This window comes from Teleopsis dalmanni, chromosome 2 (assembly GCF_002237135.1).
Source record: "Teleopsis dalmanni isolate 2A chromosome 2, ASM223713v2, whole genome shotgun sequence".
Classification (NCBI taxonomy): domain Eukaryota; kingdom Metazoa; phylum Arthropoda; class Insecta; order Diptera; family Diopsidae; genus Teleopsis; species Teleopsis dalmanni.
Genome location: NC_051847.1, coordinates 104303566 through 104324792, shown reverse-complemented (window position 1 = coordinate 104324792; position 21227 = coordinate 104303566). Strand labels below are relative to the sequence as shown.

The 21227-nt window shown below is 35.3% G+C and overlaps 2 protein-coding genes across 4 annotated transcripts in view; both read left to right on the top strand.

Annotated features, from left to right (window-relative positions):
- Positions 1–10458: 10458 nt before the first annotated feature.
- On the top strand, positions 10459–11439 carry LOC119678917 (PRA1 family protein 3). Its single transcript, XM_038091007.1, has 2 exons — positions 10459–11189; positions 11239–11439. Exons 1-2 carry the CDS (start codon positions 10724–10726, stop codon positions 11382–11384), a joined length of 612 nt encoding a protein of 203 aa, XP_037946935.1. The 5' UTR covers positions 10459–10723; the 3' UTR covers positions 11385–11439.
- Positions 11440–11688: 249 nt separating this feature from the next.
- LOC119678915 (nuclear factor 1 X-type) overlaps positions 11689–21227 on the top strand; it is a 52271-nt gene continuing 42732 nt past the window's right edge. The window contains exons 1-4 of one of the 3 annotated variants that reach the window (XM_038091005.1): positions 11689–12291; positions 12482–12514; positions 12574–12841; positions 12899–13135. The gene's annotated coding sequence lies outside the window, so the exon portion shown is untranslated. Of the gene's footprint in view, positions 12292–12382; positions 12515–12573; positions 12842–12898; positions 13136–21227 lie in introns of all 3 variants that reach the window. The other 2 variants (XM_038091004.1, XM_038091003.1) reach the window with 2 other exon arrangements.

Below are 21227 nucleotides of genomic sequence, written 5' to 3'. Positions count from 1 at the left end.
CCCGCTAGCCCCATACCAGAGGCGTTGTCTTGCTCGTCGTGCATCCCTTTAGAATTTCACTTTGGCTTGATCAAGACCACAGTTGAGCCTACCCCCTGCGGTCTTAATCGCCTCCGCGTCTTCTTTCGGGCACCACACTGTGAGCCTGACGCCAGCACTGCTCTCCTCGCCAAACTTGTTGAAGTTAGTAACTCTCCACTTTGAAGTGTCCTTAACACAGCTGTTTTGCTTCTGCAGTCTGCTAAGAATACTTTCCTTGCCTACGGTAGAGTCGTACACAAAAATAAGTAATCTTCTTTCGTTGCGCAACGCCGTTAGCGTGTCAGCCGTCAGCTTAGCTTCAGGCCAAAGGCCTTCCAACTTAGTTACCGTGCTGATTAGCCATGCCTTTGACTGTTGGTTCTTACACTTAATGGTAATGTACCCATCCTCAAGGCGAGCGTTGCCAACAAACCCTATGTCACCTATTCCGCCATCTAAGGACTCCACGGCGTTCAACAACGATGCTTTAAAAGCAATTAAGTGTTTCTCGCCAAGAGGTCCTTCGACTCTTGAATCGGTGATGCCCATATTGAGATCCGTCCCAGCGAACTGGGCATAGGACCTCTTATGGGCAGGGCCATCCTTTGCGGCTCCTACTGCCCGCTTGCCGTAATTCTGTTTATTTGCAGCCTTACTTGTGCTAGGTAGATGGTCCGCTGTACTGGTCTGGGGCCCCACTTGGTTAACAACAGTTATAAGTTGTTTGCCTTGTTTTGGTTGGTTAACACCCTGTATGTGTTGTCCGCCTTTTTTAACCCCATATCCGTTTTGCGTTCTCTTCTGGTTATCAGCCGCTAAAGGTTGTCCACCACGCCGACCAACAGTCCTTTTACCAACCAATGCGGGTCGGTTGAGTGCCTGATAAGGTACTCCACCTCGTGCACTGGTTGGATCTTTGACTGTCGATTCAGCTTGGCTGACATCCTTTACTGGTTGTCCATCATCAGAGTTATCGCCTGTGATTCTAGCTGACGGAGTTGAGCTTGCTGTCGGAGCTTCCGGGCATCCGCCCTTATACCTCTTTGCTAGCTGCTCTTCCTCCAGCGATGATTCCACATGCGATAGTCCGCTGAGTCGATCGGGTAGTTGTTCAACCGATCTTGTGGCTTTTGCAGCCTTTTGCCTCTCTCTTCTTCGCTTCTGCTTCTCCCTCTTGTTCAGACGGATACGCTCGGCCAAGTCGAGATCAGTCGTTGTCATGTTTCCAACTGTTTTGGTTAACGGCTCAGCCTCTTGCGGGGCTTCTTCGTCCACCATTTTGTTGGTCTCATGACCGTCATGCGTTGTGGTATCTGAAGCTAAGGCTATCAGCTCGGCCTGTGAGGCCTCATTGTCCACCTTATCAGCATCAACCACTTCGCCTTGAGTTGGTATATTTAAAATTTGTTTGTCAATTTTGATTCCCACGAGTTGCGAAGAGAGATATGTCCACCTGCGGAGAGCTTCGCATTGCACAGGTAAGGCTGTTTAAAACAGGAGGTCGCCAGGTATCCTGAGTTCGCTACTAAGACTGCTTCTACCCCAGCAGCCATTCTAAAGGCGTAGCTGTTCCATCTTAGTTTGGGGGGTTTTATTTCTAATACACACAATCCATTTATTCACACATTCATACAATCATTCTCACTGCTCATTCACTAAAAGGGTGTTTTCCTTCACCCCGCCCGACTATCTGCGTCAAAACGATAAGCAGAGACATGACCGTACTTATCGCTTGACAGTTGACCTGATAGATAGTCGTACTTCCCGAAGGCTGGTCAACTTAGCAGGGCCTGAGCAAATGCCGGGCCGACCTGCTAGCAGAAGGGTCGTCTTATCAGGAATCGTAGCAAGCTACGTAGAAGTTCTACTTTAACCTGTGCATTTTCTCTTTTAGTCGCCTTTTACGACAAGCAGAGACAAACTGAGGTGGTTTTCTTATCCCGCCACCACACATATTTTACCCTATATTTAACTGATTTAGGTTAACCTCAAGGTTAGTCTGGTATTTTTCCCAGTTAGGGTTCATAGTTATTCTATTGATATGGTCACACCTTTTAATTCTGTGGTCTGATATCGATGGTTCATTAGAATCTATCCAGTTCTTAATTAGAGTATTTGCTTGTGATATGTCTACAACCTCTTCGCACACCCTAGTTACAAAGACTCGCATATTCCCTATATTTATATATTTCTAATTTATTTTTATTTATGAAGTCTAGAAGGTACTCACCCCGTTTGTTGGTGTCTGTGCTCTTCCAAACCTCGTTGTGTGCATTTGCGTTGCAGCTGAGTATAAGCGGTAGGCTTTTATTTGTTAAGCATTCCACCAGTATGCATATACCCTCAGTTGGTACCTGAGTTTCGTTACCTGGTAGATACCCGGCTGCTAAGACGATATTTCTAGGATTCTCGTTGATGATAATGGGACTGCTACTAGATCCCTGGAGAGAAATTCTGTAGGACTTAATAGTTCAAATTTTTATACAATAGCATACAAGTTCTGAGGTGTTCATGTCTGGTATCCCATATAACCTGTGTGTATTTAGCGGTTAGGCCACAAATCCGATTTTTAAAAATTCTATTGGATCAGTATTACACTCAGGTTGTTCCATGAGATTGTTTCATGAGGTAGGATGCTGATTTCCTCAATATGTTCGCTCCTTGTAGCCTCTTCAATACTTCAATACTTCTAACCACCACCTCCGGTATTTCCGGTTACTACGGTGTCTTTACCTGTCCTGTTCTTATGGAGGTGAACAGGGATGGAGCTGAACCTGTAGGCGATTTTACAGTTTGCCGCTGTTATAGCGTCTAGCGATCGGTCGTCGAACCCACGTTAGCACCTTCCCATTCTTTAGCAGTTTATCCTTTTCGACGCCTACTGCCCTGAGGAAGTAAGCTGTTTTAATGTGAACAGCGGGTATGTTTTCCCCGGTGCATGTGATCAGCTAAGTATCTTCCCAGTTTTTAAGTTGTAGTATTACTTCACAGACGCAGTCAGCCGTTTCTTTGCTCGCACAGTCTACCAGTCTGGTCGAAAGTGGATACCTTCGAACTTGAGTTTAGCCTTCCAACTCTTGTACTTTTCCACCATTCGATGGTCTTCTATTCTTTCTTGCTCTTCCTGGGTTAAAATGAATTCCGGGTATAAGCAGGAAGAATTGCCAATATTATGCCCTTGGTCATGCTTGCGTAGCTCACTCCAGTATTTACTGTCTTCCTCCACACACAGGAGGGTACAGGAGTTTTTGATGTACTAGGCACAGGTTTTGGTTGTGTCTTACTGTCGCCTTTGCTCGTCTTGGTAGTATTATATTCCGTTGGACTTATCTCAGCTGCGAGTCTTTTCCTCGGCTCTGAGATGTTCTTTGGGCAGTTTAAAGCATTTGCCTTTCATCTTCGGGCGTTAAGCTCACTTTGAGATACCATTTGGTAGCTGTGCCACTAAGACCTGTCAATTTCCTGGCATCACCAAAACAGGCGGCTAGCCAGGATGTTCGTCCAGTACTGGTCGATGGTTGTGGGACAGTCTCCTTAGGTTTCGAAGCATCTTTAGAGCCAAAAATTTTGTAACTTTCTTTCTATTTTTTACCTGCTGAACTTGCAGTTGTTGCTGAAGGCGCTGGACCAAGTTTCTTTTTCTTGGATCTTTTGTCTTCCTTACGTTCTTGTAGTCTTCGTGCAGGAGTTAAAGCCTGGCGTTCAATATTTTGGATATGAGACTCCGCCTGATTCGCCAGCTTGGTTGCAGTATGTAATCGTGCTGGTTTATTTAATTGTTTTATATTCCTCATAAATATCCCACAAGTGTGAAAGAAAAGTATGTCCCCCTGTAACAAAGTAAGCCTACAGTTACTCACTGAGGCGGACAAGTATCAGTAAGATGCACGCTAGAATACTGTCTGTTAACCCCGAAAAAAAACATTAATCCCGATTGGAGTGATTTACAGTGTCCCCGATTGGAGTGATTTACAGTGTACTATGAATCCTGTAAATCAGAGAATCAGCGATTTAGTATAACTTTATTGAAAATTTTACTAGTTCTTGAGGTAAGCGATATACCTCGCCAGTTGCTGCATACTATGACGTCATCCCTTTTAGGTGTTTCAATGATCAGGCTTTCTTTCCAATGCTTAAGAAAGCACTCGTCGGTACTTTATATCCTTCAGGACATAAGCATCGGCTTTATATAACTCCGCGGGTAAGAGACCAATCGCTTCTTTCGTCCAATTATCCTCGGGTCCGCCACGCCTGTCTTATCGGGTAAGGTGGACGATTATGAACAGAGGCTCTAAGATCGTGCCCCATCAGTGAGCTCAATGTCATACTTAATTTGCTACCCATTGATATTTACATCAAGCAAGTTGCTACTCTTAGCTCACAGAGGTTTAAAAATCTAAATTGCTGGCGGTCAATTGCTTTGGGACATGGTAATATTGCATCAATCTATCCAATAGATGATGGCAAAAATTCAGACTACCTATCTTCTCGGTTACAATTCGACAATAACTTCGCACCAAAACTTCTTCAAGAGGGGATTTGAAGACGGGATTGCTTACAACACAAGGAAAGATAGCGATCTATACCGACGGCTCTAAAATGGATGAGGAGGTTGGAGCCGGAATCTTTTATACGGACCTAATGATGAGTATGTCATACCATCTTTCAGATTCCACCTCAATATTTCAGGCTGAAGTTTTTGCCATTCTTAGAGTAAGTGTTCTTGCTTTAAATATGGACTTGCACGGAAAAGAGGTCTACATTCTAATTTACAGTCAGACAGCTATTAAACTTACATCAGCAGTCTGTTTGTCATTGAGATTAGTGCAAGAATATAAGGAAATTATCAATGAACTAAGCGAGAGGTCCAAGGTAACTCTAGTCTGGGTTCTCGGGCATTCTAATATTGTGGGAAATGAGCGCGCTGACGAGCTTGCTAAACTAGGCACCTCTTCCACGAATATCCCTATTTCAATCCCTGCCCCTGTCAGCTATGGTCGTAGGCTGATTTAAGACCCTTTTTTGCGACAGACAAATAGTGAGTGAACCCTTACTGCCTCAGCAGCCAGATAAATGGCTACTTGGCCAATCTATTCCAAATATAGAACCTCTGACTTAATCTGTAGAAACAAGTCTGAGGTATCCAGGTTAATATCTGTCTTTACAGGACGCTAGTCCATAGGACGGCATGGAACTAGACTCGGCCTACCCTGTGGTACCTCTTATAGTGCGTGTTTACCAGCTCTTGAGAAAATGACACCAGAACACCTGATGTGTCTTTGTCCAGGTCTGACCAAAACTAGGTTTAAGTTTCTAGGGTCCCTCTTCTTTAATTCACTTGACGATATCTCTAGCATTAGCACTAGCCAGATTCATGCCTTTGTTAATGCCTCTGGCTGGTTCTAGTTTCTACTACTCACTATTACTAGGTTTTTGTGGATTCAAAACGGCTTTTTAGCTAATTGAGGAAGACACGTCCTCCCTCCACCTCAACTGACTAACTAATTATGTCTTCAGCTATTTCGCACGTACTGGCCCGCTCAATTGAAAAGGCACGATAAGGTCGGGCTGATGTTTGAAAAATTGTCTTCTCTTGAGTCACTGTCAATGAAGGAGAGTTAAGAGGCTCCTAAAATATTATTTTCAACGTTCAAACTCTTCGTCGAGTGAAGTGAGTATTCCTCCATTTTTGTTCTTTAACGGTTGTTTTTGTGCGAACTTTTTACACGAAAGATTTCATGTAATATCAAAGAGGGTTCTCATCTCACTGCGTGCGGTTGCATTTTCTGCTTCACTTACTAGGTTGTTGAAAAAGACACGCTTCTCGTTTGTAACTTGTCTTTTGAGTTAGATAATTAGATTTTGTAGTTGCTATTGAAGATGTATAGTACTATCAGGGTTCGTTTTAGCATCAAGCTTCATTTTGTCGCCTTTCATCTACTGTTTTCCACTCTTTGCCTTCCTTTTTTGGGAATCCAATGACCTCCACAGAGAATCGACGTCTCTAGTCGATTCTGTATTTAGCTTGGGAGTATTATACTTTATGGCAAAGTTAATGCGAAAAGAAATCTTGTATTTGGTGCAGATCTCCAACAATAGACTGCCATTTTCGGTGCGATCGCTGAGGCTATGGATACCCATAATATGTTCCATTCCGCTGTTGTCATTACCGATACGCGTATTGAAATTTCCCATTACGACTTGAAGATTATTTCGGTCGACTTTATCTAACATGCTGTTAAGCAAATCACAAAAGTTTTCTTTGAGCTGTAAATCAATTACTTCTGTAGCAACGTAACACTCTACGATCGTGATATTGCCAATGTTTGCATTGATTCATGCAGTTAATACTCTCTCTGATACGGCTCTTATCTTATTACTCTCTCTGAAACTCTCCACCTAGAGTTTCGGATTTTTCTGTTAATAAAGAGAGCTGCGCCGTAGATGTATGTATCGTTCGCCGTACCTGAATAGAGTATGTAATGTCAAAGTGAAGTCGATAATTCACAGCTGCAGTTCCAGCCTATAATGGAAAACTTTAATCGTTCTGCTTCCGCAGTAAGTTGGGCCAGTTTACCAAAGTGGTAAAGATAGTTATTCAGGTACTTACTCAATCTTGCCATTTGACTTCAGATAAGCGGTGTGTTGATACACGATGTGTTGATACGCGTGATAAAGCCCATAGTTCCTCATGATAAGGTATAAATTTTTTTTTACAAAATTTTTCTACTTTGATGCATGAAAAAAAATATTTTGCTTTGTGCAGTACCTCTTTTATATCTAGTTGTATTCTGAATTTATATTATTACACTGTTATAAATCAAATTGTTTTTTATATCTAGTATTTTAAATTCATATTATTACACTATGATAAATTAAGTTGTTATATATCTAGTCGTATTTTAAATTTATATTATTTTACTGTATAAATTAACTAAATTTTTATTTTTTAAATCTTGTGTTGTGCCCTGGTATACCCTGAGTATACCTCTTGTCCTGGAAAAGGTCGGAAAAGATCATTACAGTAAATAACTAACATCCAAAACTATTATAACGTCAGGCTAATGGCGGTGAAAGATTAACTAAAAAACAAGTACAGATGCAACTTAACAAATTTTTACTAGGCTAAAAAAAATCGTCATTCCAGATGTTGTAAAATCGTAATATAAAAAAATAGCTCTCCACAGGAAGAACTACCTATATGTAAATAATCGTGTCTAAAATATCTTTTAATTAATAAAAAATTTTAAAATGTCACCAACATTATTTGATAGAATTATATTGGTGACATATTAAGTTTAAAATTAAATATAGAAAAAAATCATTTTGATATTCGTAACTTGGCCAATTAATGTATGACTCTCAACTCAAAACATTCTGCAGACCAAAAAAATAAAAAAAAAGAAACCAGCAAAAGAGTAGTACCAATATTTTTTAAACAAATAATATTGTTAAGGCAAAAATTCAATATTTTACAGGCCACCAGTCTTAATGATACCCTTATTTATATAACATATAGAGTTATTGTCATAAAGTAAATTTAAATCTAGCCAGGTTTATATATAAAAAGTTCAGAAAATAATTGTGTTGAATTAATGAAATTTTATTTTATTTATTAGTGAATTACTAAAATCGTATTTACAATCATTACAAGATCTGAATTAAAAGGTAAGTCAAAAATTGTATTTGTTATGAAGACAACAGCATACGAATATCATTATTGTCAGTAACATCCTAACATGTTTTATCATTTGGATCAATAAGTTTGCTATTTGCATTAAATGATAGTAAGGACGTACACAATCAAAGTCACCAAATTGCAAAACCTTCAAGATTGGCCTCTTTGACCAGTCAAAACCATTTTTTTCATGTTCAGCTTTTTGTACTACATCATTTATCGGCAGCTCAGTGGAATGAACTACCCAACTAAAGGCAGGTTTACATTTCTGTGCACTTTATAACTTTGGCTGCCAAAGTGAATCAAGTTGTTTTACCTTCTCAATATATAAATTGTTTACAAACAATGTTGAATACAAACAAATTATTCAAATGTCAAAAATTACCAAAACAGTATTGCCAAATCAACGAAAAGAAATTCCAGATTTTTTGGAAACAGCCACTATAATAAAATTTTATCAAATAAATGTTTATAATATTAAATAAAAGAGCCACTGTATGTTATGCAGGAATTATCCTGAAATATGGTAGTTATGAATGTCATCGACTATATGTAGTAGTCGCCCTAGAGATACACATAATTGATGGCAATTCCGATAATAAGTAATTAAAAATCCAAACGAGTGTCAAAAACTAAAAGCTTACCACTAAATGCAATATGTGACAACATAGCTACTATTAACGATGTTTAACATATAATTTCTCAGATGACCTAGCGGTTCCATATATATCTTGTGATCAAAAAAGAACATTAATTTTTAATTTTTGAATTTCCGCGTTTAACCAATCGGTAAATTTTTTTTACTTTTACGCTGGCAACACACAATTTTTCACACATCGGCACACGAAAATTTTTCGACTTTTTGTATAAAAGCCAAACAGAAACTAATCGTACGATATGCATTAAACTTTGACAGAATGTGTATAATAGTGTTTCCAGCGTGAAAATAAAAAAAAATTTACCGATTGGATTAGATTAGATTATGCTGGCAGGCCAAAAAGGCCACGCGTTACCAGATCAGAATTTTGTTTTAGCGATTGTATGCATCACTTAGGATGCGCGTTTCATTAGCAAAATTTATTAAGATTCCAACAGAGACCTCAGGAATGTACTCCAGTCCTGCAAAACTGAAAGCCCTCAAGTATTTTTGTCGAGTTCTCGAGAGAGCCGGGAAATTAGACATCAGATGCTCTAGAGTTTCCTTTGCATCCGGCTCATTGCATTTCCTGCAAGCATCGTTGTGAATTAGGTTTAGTTTTCGGGCATGTGATGCAACCAAACAGTGACCTGTCAACACACCAATTAATGTTCTACAGTTCCTTCGGTTAAACGATATAACATTCTTGGTGTACTTTTCTTCGTATATGTGTCTACACATAATTCTAGCTGTTCTACAGGTGGTTAAGTTTCACCACCTTACCTTTGCTCTCCTTATCATGTGCTCGTCCAGAAGTTTATGTATTTGTTTCAGAGGTCTGAGTACTTCGCTAGTTTGTTTCTCTGAAAGTTTTGCGCCATTCTTAGCAATAGCATCAACTGTCTCATTTCAAAAATAGGACTCTCGTTCTTTTTTGAACAAAAAATATAGCTAAATGATCCACTTTGTCGTAGAATATTTTACCCAATTGTTTTTTTAATTAATTGATATATAATTAAAAGCAAATGAAATTAGATATTAACAATAAAATTTGTTTTTGTAACCTTTGGCTTTAAAAATCATGGTTTATAAGCGACAGACTTTAACATGTCAAAACAAAGTCAACCAAATTTTTGTGGCAATATTTCTGTATTAATTTTATACCAAGTCAAATTACAAAGTTGGATAAATAATTAAAACACAAAATATATATACAATAACAGCAAGCATTATAATTTTTTTTAATAATTACCAATTCTGGCACTTCGATTCCTTAATTGCAAAAAAAGTGTTGCTTACACGAAGAACTCATTTCTCACCACAGTTCACACTTTATTGTAAAATACTATTGATCAAGTGCTAGTGAGTTGTGTTGAAATTGTAATTAAGATGTGCTGAATGTTATTTGACAGCTCCTAGTGAAAAAAATTTTTATTTTGTACTGAATAAATTCAATTATTTAATATAAGTAAATTATATAACATATTATAGAGGTTTTTTCGAACAGTAGTGAACACTACAACAACAAAAATTTATTTTTATATTATTTTAATTAATTGAATTTTTGGCTGACCATACAACATAATTCTTGTATTTAATTATTCGTAAATAATTATTTTTGAGACTGCAAGGACACGTAACATATTATATTAATTAATATGCAATTTTATAATAATATGAATAATTAACATTTTTATTTTATAATTTTTTTACAGTTCTTATAATGTAAAGTTTCACAGTTTTCCTGTCGTCGGAAAATTCTATATTGATCTTCGAGTAAAAATTTTTGCTCCCCTCTGCAAAAAGGTAAAAATTTTCTATTTTTAAAATATGTAAAAAATAATAATACAATATTATATTTAACCTGTTTTTTTAAAAACTCACAGTCAAATTCACGATTATAAAATTTAACAAAAGTATATACTTCTTGACAGAAAAACTTTACTCCCAGTTGACGAATAGCAAAAACGAAATGTAAACAAAGTTCTGTGTCAGTGGAATAGACCCACTAAGCATGCTATAAATTTTTATCAAATTCAATAACATTTTTAAAACTACAAAAATTGATAATAAAATATTTATTTAATAAAAAATGATAAAGGTTCATTTTTAATTTTAAAACTTGTTGTGAACATTAACAAGTGTAGAAACCCATTCAGACCGCGAACAGAATCTTAATTTCGTTCTATATTTTGCTTATTTAGGTCGTTCGGATATTCTTTGCTGTAAAACATTGAAAAGTTTGACTATTGATGGGCTGCTAAGTTTGATGTAGTGTTTTGCGTCATCTATTAAAACACATATGTTGTTTCTGTACGAAGAAATTTGCTTAAAATTTGTTTTTTAAGATTGAAGACCAATAATAAGTAAAAAAGTCAAAATAAATAATGACTAATAGTGGTAATTTTGGATTGTCGTCTGACTCAGCACAAACTTTGCAGTTGCCTCCATTGCGTTCCTTGGATGATTTTGTGTTAGGTTCGGCACGATTTCAGCTACCTAATCTCCAAGATTTAGAGAAATGGGGGAATCGAGTTGTAAAAAATCTTCTTTATTATCAAACTAATTACTTTTTAATGTTTGTAACGATATATGGTATAATTTTAATATGTAATCCTCTAAAAATATTTTCTGGTCTTATGGTACAAATTGTGACAATTGCTATATATATAAACTTTTTTCGGGTATGTTCTATATCTAAGTTGAATTTTGCGAGCCGGTATGCACCCGTAAAGGCAAATCCGCAATTAAAGTGGTATTTCATGGCGATCGGATTGATTTGTGGTTATCTTGTATTGTATTGGCTTGAGGCGATTTTGGTATCGATGTTTGCCTTCTTTTTTCCTTTCTCAAGTAAGTTAACATGATTATATTGATCTATTAACTGTTGAGACTTTTTCAGTAATTTTTTTACACTCTTCGTTACGGTTGCGGAATATTAAAAACAAAGTGGTTAACACAATGGAAAGTTTAAACATTAACACATCAACGCCCATGGGAATATTTCTTGACACTTTTAATATTAAAGCAGAAAGCTTCTTAAGTTAGATTTTAAACCATCTGTATAAATATATGTTGAACTATAGTTATTTAATTTAATATATAATAAAATATTAAAATTCTTAAATTTTTATTTATCTTACGAGTAAGAGCTTAAAAACCGGCTCATAGTGATGAGACAACTTACATTCAACTTACATATATTTTACTTTTCTTATAATTATTAGAAATATAGTACAATTATATGCAAGGAAATTATATATAAATAGACGAACTTTAGGTTGAATTGTTAAACTGTATTTTCAAAGACTGTAGGTATAAATTTTGGAATTCATCTAATTTATATAAAGATTTAATTTACTTTGGTTAGTTGTGTGAACCATCTGGTCATGTTACAACATATAAATAAAAAAATTTAAATATGCGTCGAACTTCGCCACTGCAACATGTAGAGCATTTGTTCAATAAGTTCATGCGCAGAATTTTAAATAGAGCTTTGGCTGCCGTTAGAGGTCGCTGAACACATTGTAAATGGTGTTCATATGCAGTTGAAACAAACATTGTCAGAAGAATTTTCTTTTCTTTTTACCATTACAAAATATTAGGTTTTTTGTGAACTTTTGTTTTAGTTTTTGTCTGTAAGTGTAAGATCTTTGCTTATCTATAGATATATTGCATAAAAGAGTGCGTAATACAAATTTATTTATCGTAAATATAAATTTAAACAATACATATCTTCACGAGATCTAATCGATGGTGTTTTCGTCATGTCATAGTATTGATATTGTATTGACGCGTATTTCACGATATTGTATACCATGAATGCAGACTTGTATACTTAATGATTATATAGCATTATTTATCAAAAATGTGTCTGCGGATAAATGGGTCGAAACATAATCTTCAACGTGTTTTCCTCATAATTTTCTAAATGCGGTTGTGTAATATTAAATAGGTACGTACTTTGCATGTATTTTTTCATCCTTCTTTCCGGAGCTTCTTTAACTTAACCTCAAAATATATATGTATAAATATACCATCCCCAGCTATCCACTTTGTAAGAGGTCCTTACCAAAATACATTTCGAATGAAAGAAATTTATTATATAAAATTATGATAAATTATAGAATATTGGCAATTTTTAGCATGGATTTTTGGATTTCAAAATTGACAAATACGTAAGTTGGTGAAAATACTTTAATTAAATATGAATATGACAAAAAAAAAACTTTTTAAGGTACTTGTGCTTTATATGGTTCCAGACAATTTTCTGTTATATAAATAACTGAAGCAAAGTGTAATTTCCATACTGAAAGATGTAGTACGGTTTGTTATGTCAATGCTTTTAGAGAACATACATACATGTGTGTAGGATTTATTTTTGTGTGGTAACAAATCATCCACAAGTTTTCTTCGTATTCCAAATTTAAAAATACTTATTTGTTTTCACAATGTGTTGAATTAAAAGGAAAATATTTAGCAATTTTGGTGCAACATAGCAGTTGGTATTTATTAATATTCCTGACTGTCTTTTCGTAATTAATTTAGAGTTTATATTTCAGTGCAATTTAACAAAGAATTACAAGCATGTGGAACTGCATTTTTACACTTAATTTATAAGCGCACTGCATATGAAGTACAATAATTTATCGGAACTTTCGTTTATGCTAAACTTATCCGCATTTCTTTTATGTACAAATACGTAACAATAACGAAGATGCGAATAAATAGTTGTGAAATGTCTTCCTAAGAAGTCAAAACTTAAACATCATAAAACCGTTAAATATTTATAAGAAAAGGTGAGTACAAATAAAATCTGCTGATTAGTTAAGAAAAATTTTACGTCTAAAAACAACTGAAAACAATTTCTAAAATACTAAAAATCATTAAGTTTTAAAATACTTTTTTGGCACCTTCTGCCATTTTTTGATTAGAATTGTTATTCTTTATATTATCTTTGAATAACTAAAGCAATGGTTCGCTTCAGACATTTGAAGATAGCTATGCACAGATAACATCAAAACATAACATCATAAGAGAATGTAAGAATTTAAGATCTCTCAATCTCAATACTTTCTTTTTTGAATAGTTCACTTCCAAGAGTCAAATCACAGTCACCATTTTGAAACTTTCTGGTTATTGACTAAATTTAGAAGAAAGTTTTTCTATTCAGCATAGTTTTTTTGCTGTGTGTGTTGAGATGGCGATTCCTTTTGCATAGTCAACAGTCGGTTCTTTTATTTAAAAGTCGGATACTGCTTTTTTGCAGTTCCTTATACACTGTACAAACTTTCTAGTCGGCTGGGCAATTTGGTTCTCAATATACGCACTTGCGGTCATCACCTCTCTAGTTTTATGGATACAACTTCAAGTATGGAGATTCCCTGCGTATTTTACGCATCTTGGAATGTGATAATAACTTTTCTGTGTGTTCTTATTGGTTAAAATTATGTGCGTTTGGGGATGTTATATTTCTTTTCCATCAGAGTCAATACTGAATATTCTTATGTTAGTTTTTGGTTAGACTTTAATACTTTCACCATTATGAAATTTAATTTAGAAATCATTGCCTGTTAATTGAATTAGGCGGTTCAATAATGGTATGATATTATTTACTCGCTTGATTTATTGGTAAGGATTATAGAGTAGTTGTATTGTATTTATATCCAATTTATCCGATTCATTTGAACTACTGTAACGATATACATATGAATTATTATTATTCGTTATAGCATTACCAAGCAATTCTAGTAGTTGTTATTGTAACCAAACGCCGACTTCAATTTTTTTGTCTGGAATGGGTCTGGACCACTTACTGGAATCAAGATTCATGATTCTCAATTGAATGAGTTGTGTACTATTAATTAATTTATTTACTCTTGGCGATAGGAATTTTATTTCGCTTTACATTATTGTATTTTTTAATTTTTTTTATATGTACTTATACATACAGTAAACAAAAAGTGTGTTCATCCACAAAATTTTTCTTAAATTTCGCATAACTTATTTAATTTTTTACTCAAATTGATTTTTGTTTTCTAATTTATTTTAAACAAAGAAACAATAATGAAGTTCAAGCATAAAAAATTAACGTTTTTTAAAATATCCTTGCTGGAAATCGTCTGTTGGCGAATCTTCTTTTTCAAATAATCCCACAGATGTTCTACGGGATTAAGTTCTGGTAATTCTGGTGGCGTCTCATGTTGCATGGGAGCGTGGTATAGCAGCCAGTCCTTTACGATCCCTGCTGTATGTTTAGGGTCATTATCCTGCTGAAACAAGAAGGTTGCCTCAAGCGCTAACATTCTAACATTTTCTTTCAAATTTGTTTTTAGTATATTTAAATACCCATATTTGTCCATTTTATCTTGTACAAATTCAAGTTTGCCAGCACCATTGCTGTACACCCCCAAACCATTACGCCTCCACCACCATTGAAATTACATAATATAATTTTCTCCACACAAGATTTCTACCTCTGATTTCAAATATGCAGAATTTACTCTCATCAGAGAAAATAACTCTAGCGTTGATATGTGAATACAATATTGGATATTGTTGCGAGATAAAAGTACACGGTACACCCATAATAACGCTGTGATTATATGCAATACATTGCGAAGGCATCAACGCACACAACTACTTCTCATATCAATTTCTTCAAATACACTTCAACAACTGTTCGGTTTGACAATATGCTCTTAATGTTTACTTTTTGTTCACATACTAAACAATGTTGACTCAGTTCTAAACAAAAACTACAAATTGTGTTGTTCTTTAAATAAGAGTACTCAATACGAATATAAGATTTGTCTCATTCTGAGCAAAATTTGAAATGTTGGTTATAGTTTCTAACTCTATATTACATGTACCATAGTTTTATTTTGTGGGACTTTGCCATTTTTGTAACTATATTTTGATGACATATTTTTTTTGACATATCAGAATATTGATCTTTAGGACATTAGATAACACAATCCGTTGCAGCAGCTATAAGCTTTACCAACTAGTCATAGTAAGCATTTCTTCTTCCACACTAGTACCATTAAAACAAAATCGCGTACTTAGCCATTATTTTTCATTAAAATAATCATTTGTCGGTGAAGTCTTTGAATGTCTTTTCCCTTATCTTACCATCAAGAAGCTTATGCAGATCTTCTTTGTAAAATCATTCTAAAATGCATGTAGCTTTTGCTGAATCTTGTTTGTTATTATGTGCGTCAAAACGTTATTCGAGCTACAATTCATTAGTGCTACGCTTGTCTACAAATGCTGTTATATATATTTTGTGGCCTAATAATGAAAATTTGAATATTTATCATCAAAAATTGTTTCATTGTGTTTCAAAGTATTCTCCAGCCTGATTTATACACTTTTGCATGCGCTCAAACCAGTCCGATTGAGACACCTCCAAAATATGGTTTTTGAACGCTTCAACAGCATCTTCTGGCGACGAAAATCGTTGACCACGCATTTTTTTCGGGAATAAAAAGAAGTCATTGGGTGCCAAGTCAGGGCTGTACGGCGGATGGCCCATCAATTCGACGTTGTGGCTGTTCAAAAAGGCTCAAAAAGTTGTCATGGTGAACAATGATTTGTCTTCGCTTGTTCGTTTTTTGAATTTCTCCGAAGACTTCAGGCAAACAAATTGTGGTGTACCACTCAGAAGTGCCCGTCCTTCGTTGCTCAAACGGAACAGTCGCAGTCACCACATGACCAGTTTTGCAGAAGAAACAGGCGACCATTTGCTTCGAAGTGCTTCTTCCACGAACAACTTCGTTGGATTTGACTCGTTTTCGAAAACCCACACGGTCGATTGTTGTTTTGTTTTGAGCTCATATGCATAGATCCATAATTTGCACCTATGATGATCTTATAAACGTCTTTTGATGCGCCGCGAACGTATTTTTTCAACATTTCTTTGCATCAATCGACACGAGCCTTTTTTTGAGCGATTGTCAAATTGTACCGGATCCAATGAGAACAAACTTTTTTTACGGGCAGGTGTTCATGCAATATCGAATGTATGCTGGTGGGACAAATGCCCAAGGACGCCTCTATCTCACGGTATGTCACATGACGATCTTGCATTATCAGTTCACGCACGGCATCAATGTTCTCTGACACAACAGCCGTTTTTGGACGACCTTTCCGGAATTCGTCGATGAGCGAGCGTTGGCCACGATTGAATTCATTAAACCAGTTCTTCACAGTGCTATAGAATGCTGCTTCATCGCTATACAAAGATTTAAATTCATCAATGCATTTTTGTCGTGATAATCCACGTCGAAAGTTGTGAAAAACGATCTTACTAAAATGTACACGTGTTCATTTCATTTTTTGGGCGAAAAAATTTTTTCAAATCTCTGTAAATAAAACAATTCACTATTAAATGACAACACATTCTGATTGATGTTATGCTAAAAAATGTCAACCTTTCTAATGAAAATGTCAGATTGTACCTGGCAACACTTAGTGTTGCCTAGGCCAGAAATATATACAGCAGTCCTCGTATTCTGACTTAACAATATGCGCGAAAACTGGAATTATTGTTGGCTGTTGTGTCTTGCCGCTATTTGGCACCAAATTTTTCCAAATTCGCTTATTATACTAATAATGGGCAATGCTAGCATATGTTGTAAAACATCTTGAATGTGGTAGACTGGTTTGATCGATGTTGTTTGAAGTTGTTACTTGCCACCACTTACCTTTAAACCGGATCGTTATTATCTTTTAACCAACATTTAATTTTTAAAGCAAATTTTAAAAATTTATATTACTCAACTTTTTTATTTTCATATATCTAACGTTTATAGTCCTAAAAATATCAAATTTTTACTTACTATTAGAGTCATTGCATATTGAAAAAAAAAAAATAATCCTTACCCATATGTAATAACCGAGGCATATAATCCTTATCTTCACTTTTTTGTTACTGGTGTCAGTCAAAATTAAAGACAAAAACCTTAATATTGAATTCTTTGTTCATTTGGAAGTCAGTAAGTTACGTCACAAAACTTGGTTTCAGTTTTTTCCATGTTGTATAATTTAAAATATGTGTTAATATCATTCGTAAGCATCACATGAGTGTGAATAGCAGTGCTTTTGATTGCTGTTAGTTTTTATGTAATTTTAATTAATTTTATTTACAGTTTAATTTATTTTGTTTTGTTACTGAGTGATAACTCTTTTTAAACAAGAAACTGAGGATATAAATGAATTGTGTCACATGGACCACTGAAGTATAAACACATCGATGTTATGTTTAAGACTAATTGTCATGTTTTTATTGTGTATTATTATTTCATTTTACAGAGTTGTCATGACATCCCACTTTTTTTGAAAGAAACAAAAAAAACAATTAATATTCTAAATGGGAATGCCTTCTTAAAAAAACTTTAACTTTGATTTGAAAGGAAAAAAAATTAAAAAAAACTATTATTATCTTAACAAAAAACTAGAAATAGAAATAGAAATAAACGGGGTGCAAGCTCCCAATGGAGCAGAGCACTGCGACCAGATTGATCTTTTGTGCTACAACTGACCCTAACCGAACAGAAGACATTTCGCTTTTCGAATGAAAGCCAGAATGTTGTCCGTTGAGAACCTCCTAATGTCAGAAGGAGAGAGCAGCCCTCCTCTCAGTGACCTCCTCCTTGCCCAGATCAAGGCTGGGCAGTCACAGAGAATGTGACTGGTAGTCTCGTCTGCTTCTAAGCAGAGTCGACAATCTGTCTTCTCGGACAGAACCATATTATTAAGGTGATAACGCAGTCCATGGTGACCCGTTAAATATCCCGCCAGCAATCTCAAGTTTGATCTGCTAAGGAGGGATGCCTTGCGATCTCTCTCGGCTAAGATCCATTTATCAATTAGATACCTAGTTGTAGACCAACTTAATCCACAATAGGGTTCCGGTCCACAGATTTGAGTGGCAAAACCTGCCCTTGCAAGACTGTCGGCAGATTCATTACCCTCTACTTGTTTGTTTTTGTTTGCTAGCTGCTGCAGCACATCGAAGCAGTCTAGTATTATTATTATTATTTATTGATTTATAAAAAAAATTCATACTGCACTTACAAAAATTATAGGATTTTACTTAAAATCTAAATTGACAATAACATATTTGTTGTGTGTCAGATTGGCATACAAAACAAGGTGCATAATATTTACATTATTATTTATATAAATTCTTCAATAATTAATTTTCTGTAACTTAAAACACTTTTCATAAATTTATACAGTTTATAAATATTGCTACCGTTTAATAAGATTTTCACTTTTATCAAAAAAAATACGCCTATGTTCTCTGAAAATTGGACATACACCAATAATATGACATATATTTTCTATTTCATGACGATTACACAAAGAACAATCACGATTAGATGTATTAAACTCTCTACCGTTCAGATTATAAAGACCGCCTCTACATTTAAAAAGTAGGCTCGATATGTGCTGAGTGTTTTCGAAATAAAAATTATGCATAATGTCATATTGTAGCTGTGGGTACATGTCATGAGATCCCGACCTAGCATTCGTTACAAAAGAATCGTGTTCTCTCCGTTCATATAAAGTTATAATATTTTTGTGCAATAGTTTAAGGTCCATTTTCCTAAAACTGGTTATTGAAACACCCAGTTCTAAACACATATTTTCCCAATCTTTGGCCCAATATATACCTTTACTAATTATAAGTTTCGCTAATATTCGAGGAAGCCTTGTGGGGGGAGATTAAGAATTTTTCTTACATATGCGAAATGTGTTTGTATTGTGTATAAGAACTGCGTCGGTAAACCCGTTTCTAAGTGGAACATATAGTTGGGGGTGTTAATGGGTAGAAATAGTATCTTTTTTATAAAAAATCTAAAAAGTTTTTCCACTTGATCATAGTGTTTGTAACCCCAAACTTGGGTACCGTAAAGTACAATCGAACGTGCTGCCGAGTAGAAAATTTTTAATTTAATTTTAAAAGTTATTTTAGGATTAGACAAATATTTTGCCCATGTCGAGTTGTAACGACACAGTTACACAGTTCGTAGTTTTAATTCTGCTGAGGTATCACTCAGTCGCGGTCCGGGTCGTTGCAATAAATTTGTTTTATTGACTAGTTCGAAGCTGGTAAACCAAGGAAAGTTAAAAGACCGTTGGTTGTGTTTTTATTTTAAAATTTATTTATTAAAAGTTTCCGAAATAATTTATTTTAAGCTTGACTCTACTTCTGGCCAATGACTCTACTTCTGACGTGGCTATCAAACCATTCATTTTTTGGGTCAAAACGCTTTTTCAAAATCAACAACAGTTGACCCGTTTGGACCCACATATGTAAATTCTCCATCTTCATCACCTCGACACCTGCCGTTAATTATAACACCACCGATGTCCTCCAGAAAGCCTAGAAGTTTTCTTCCCTTGGTATCAAGTTTCACATCTTTTGATACTCTTCTTACCGCAATAAGTGGAGAATCAGATAATAAATTACCGTCAACTACTTGATTATCTGCTACATGGGCATTTAAGTCGCCAACAATACAGTAAACGGGTTTATTAAAATCGTTTAAAAATTGTTCCAGTTTAGAAAAATCTTCCTCCCATTTTGTGCAATTTAAATAACGTGGAATGAAGAAACAGTCAACTTTGTTAGCACAAGAATATAGTACAACATTATCACCAAAGTTTAGAAATTTAAAAGAATATATCTTCTCTAAACATTTTTTATACCCATAAAGACAACCACCGCTCGCTCTGCCAGCATTATGAATTTTAGACGCTCCCACCCAGCATAATATATAATCTTGAAAGAAATAAGTAAAGTTATTTTGGTTTTCGACCAGTACATGTGTTTCAAATAGAAAAAATATGTCATATAAGTTAGCAAAAGTGAAAACATTTTTATGATTAAATTTACTTTTTAAATTAGCTACGTTATAAGAAAGCACCTGACACACTGGCAATTGCTAATTAGAATTCACCGGTAAGGTAACATCCACTGCAGTGTAGTCCAGGATATTTCTTCCTGTGTGGACATCCATCAGCTGACGATTACTTATATTACTTATATTTTATTTGACATTGAAGCAGTCTAGTAAAAGCTTTGAGAAAAACCTCTAAGAAGATAGAGCTTTGACTGCTGCTTGACTATCTGAGTAAATACAGATGCGGGCGCCTTTCAACCTGTTGTTTAAGTTGATACGAGTGCAGACCTCGATGACGTGAACCTCCGCTTGGAAGACAGTGGGCCATATACCCAGCGCTAGCGAGATTCTGGTGTTAGGACCAAATATTCCAGCACCAACTCCTTCTTTGGTTTTTGAACCATCGGTGAACCATGAAATCACTTCTGGTTCTGCTCCAGGAGTGCCATTTACCCAGTCCAATCGATCGGGAATGAGGACATCGAACTTTCAACCGAAGCGAAGTTCCATGTTCATGCAATCTGTCCTATCGCAGATCTCTATGCCAGGAACTAGTCTGCAGATAGAGTTTTGACTGTCAAGACTTCCGTGCATAATGATTATTTTCTGGTACAAACACAGCGCAGTCACAAAATTTTTAGTGATATCTTTACTATAGTAACTAGAACGCATGCGTTAATATTACTGAAGCTGCAGGTCAATATCATTAAGAACCCAATTTTGTTTTTGGATATTTTCTCGATTTTGCTTTCACGAAAGGAGTAAGCAAACAAACGAAAATATTTTTTTATTTCTTTTAGTAGTAGTCATATGGAACGCTAATGGTCTATCAAAACATGCTATCGAAATAAAAGCATTTTTAAAATTAAACCAGGTCGACATAATGCTAGTATCAGAAACCCATTTCACGACGCGTAGTTTCTTTAAAATTCCGAACTACGAACTTTATCACACAATGCATCCCAGTGGTAAAGGA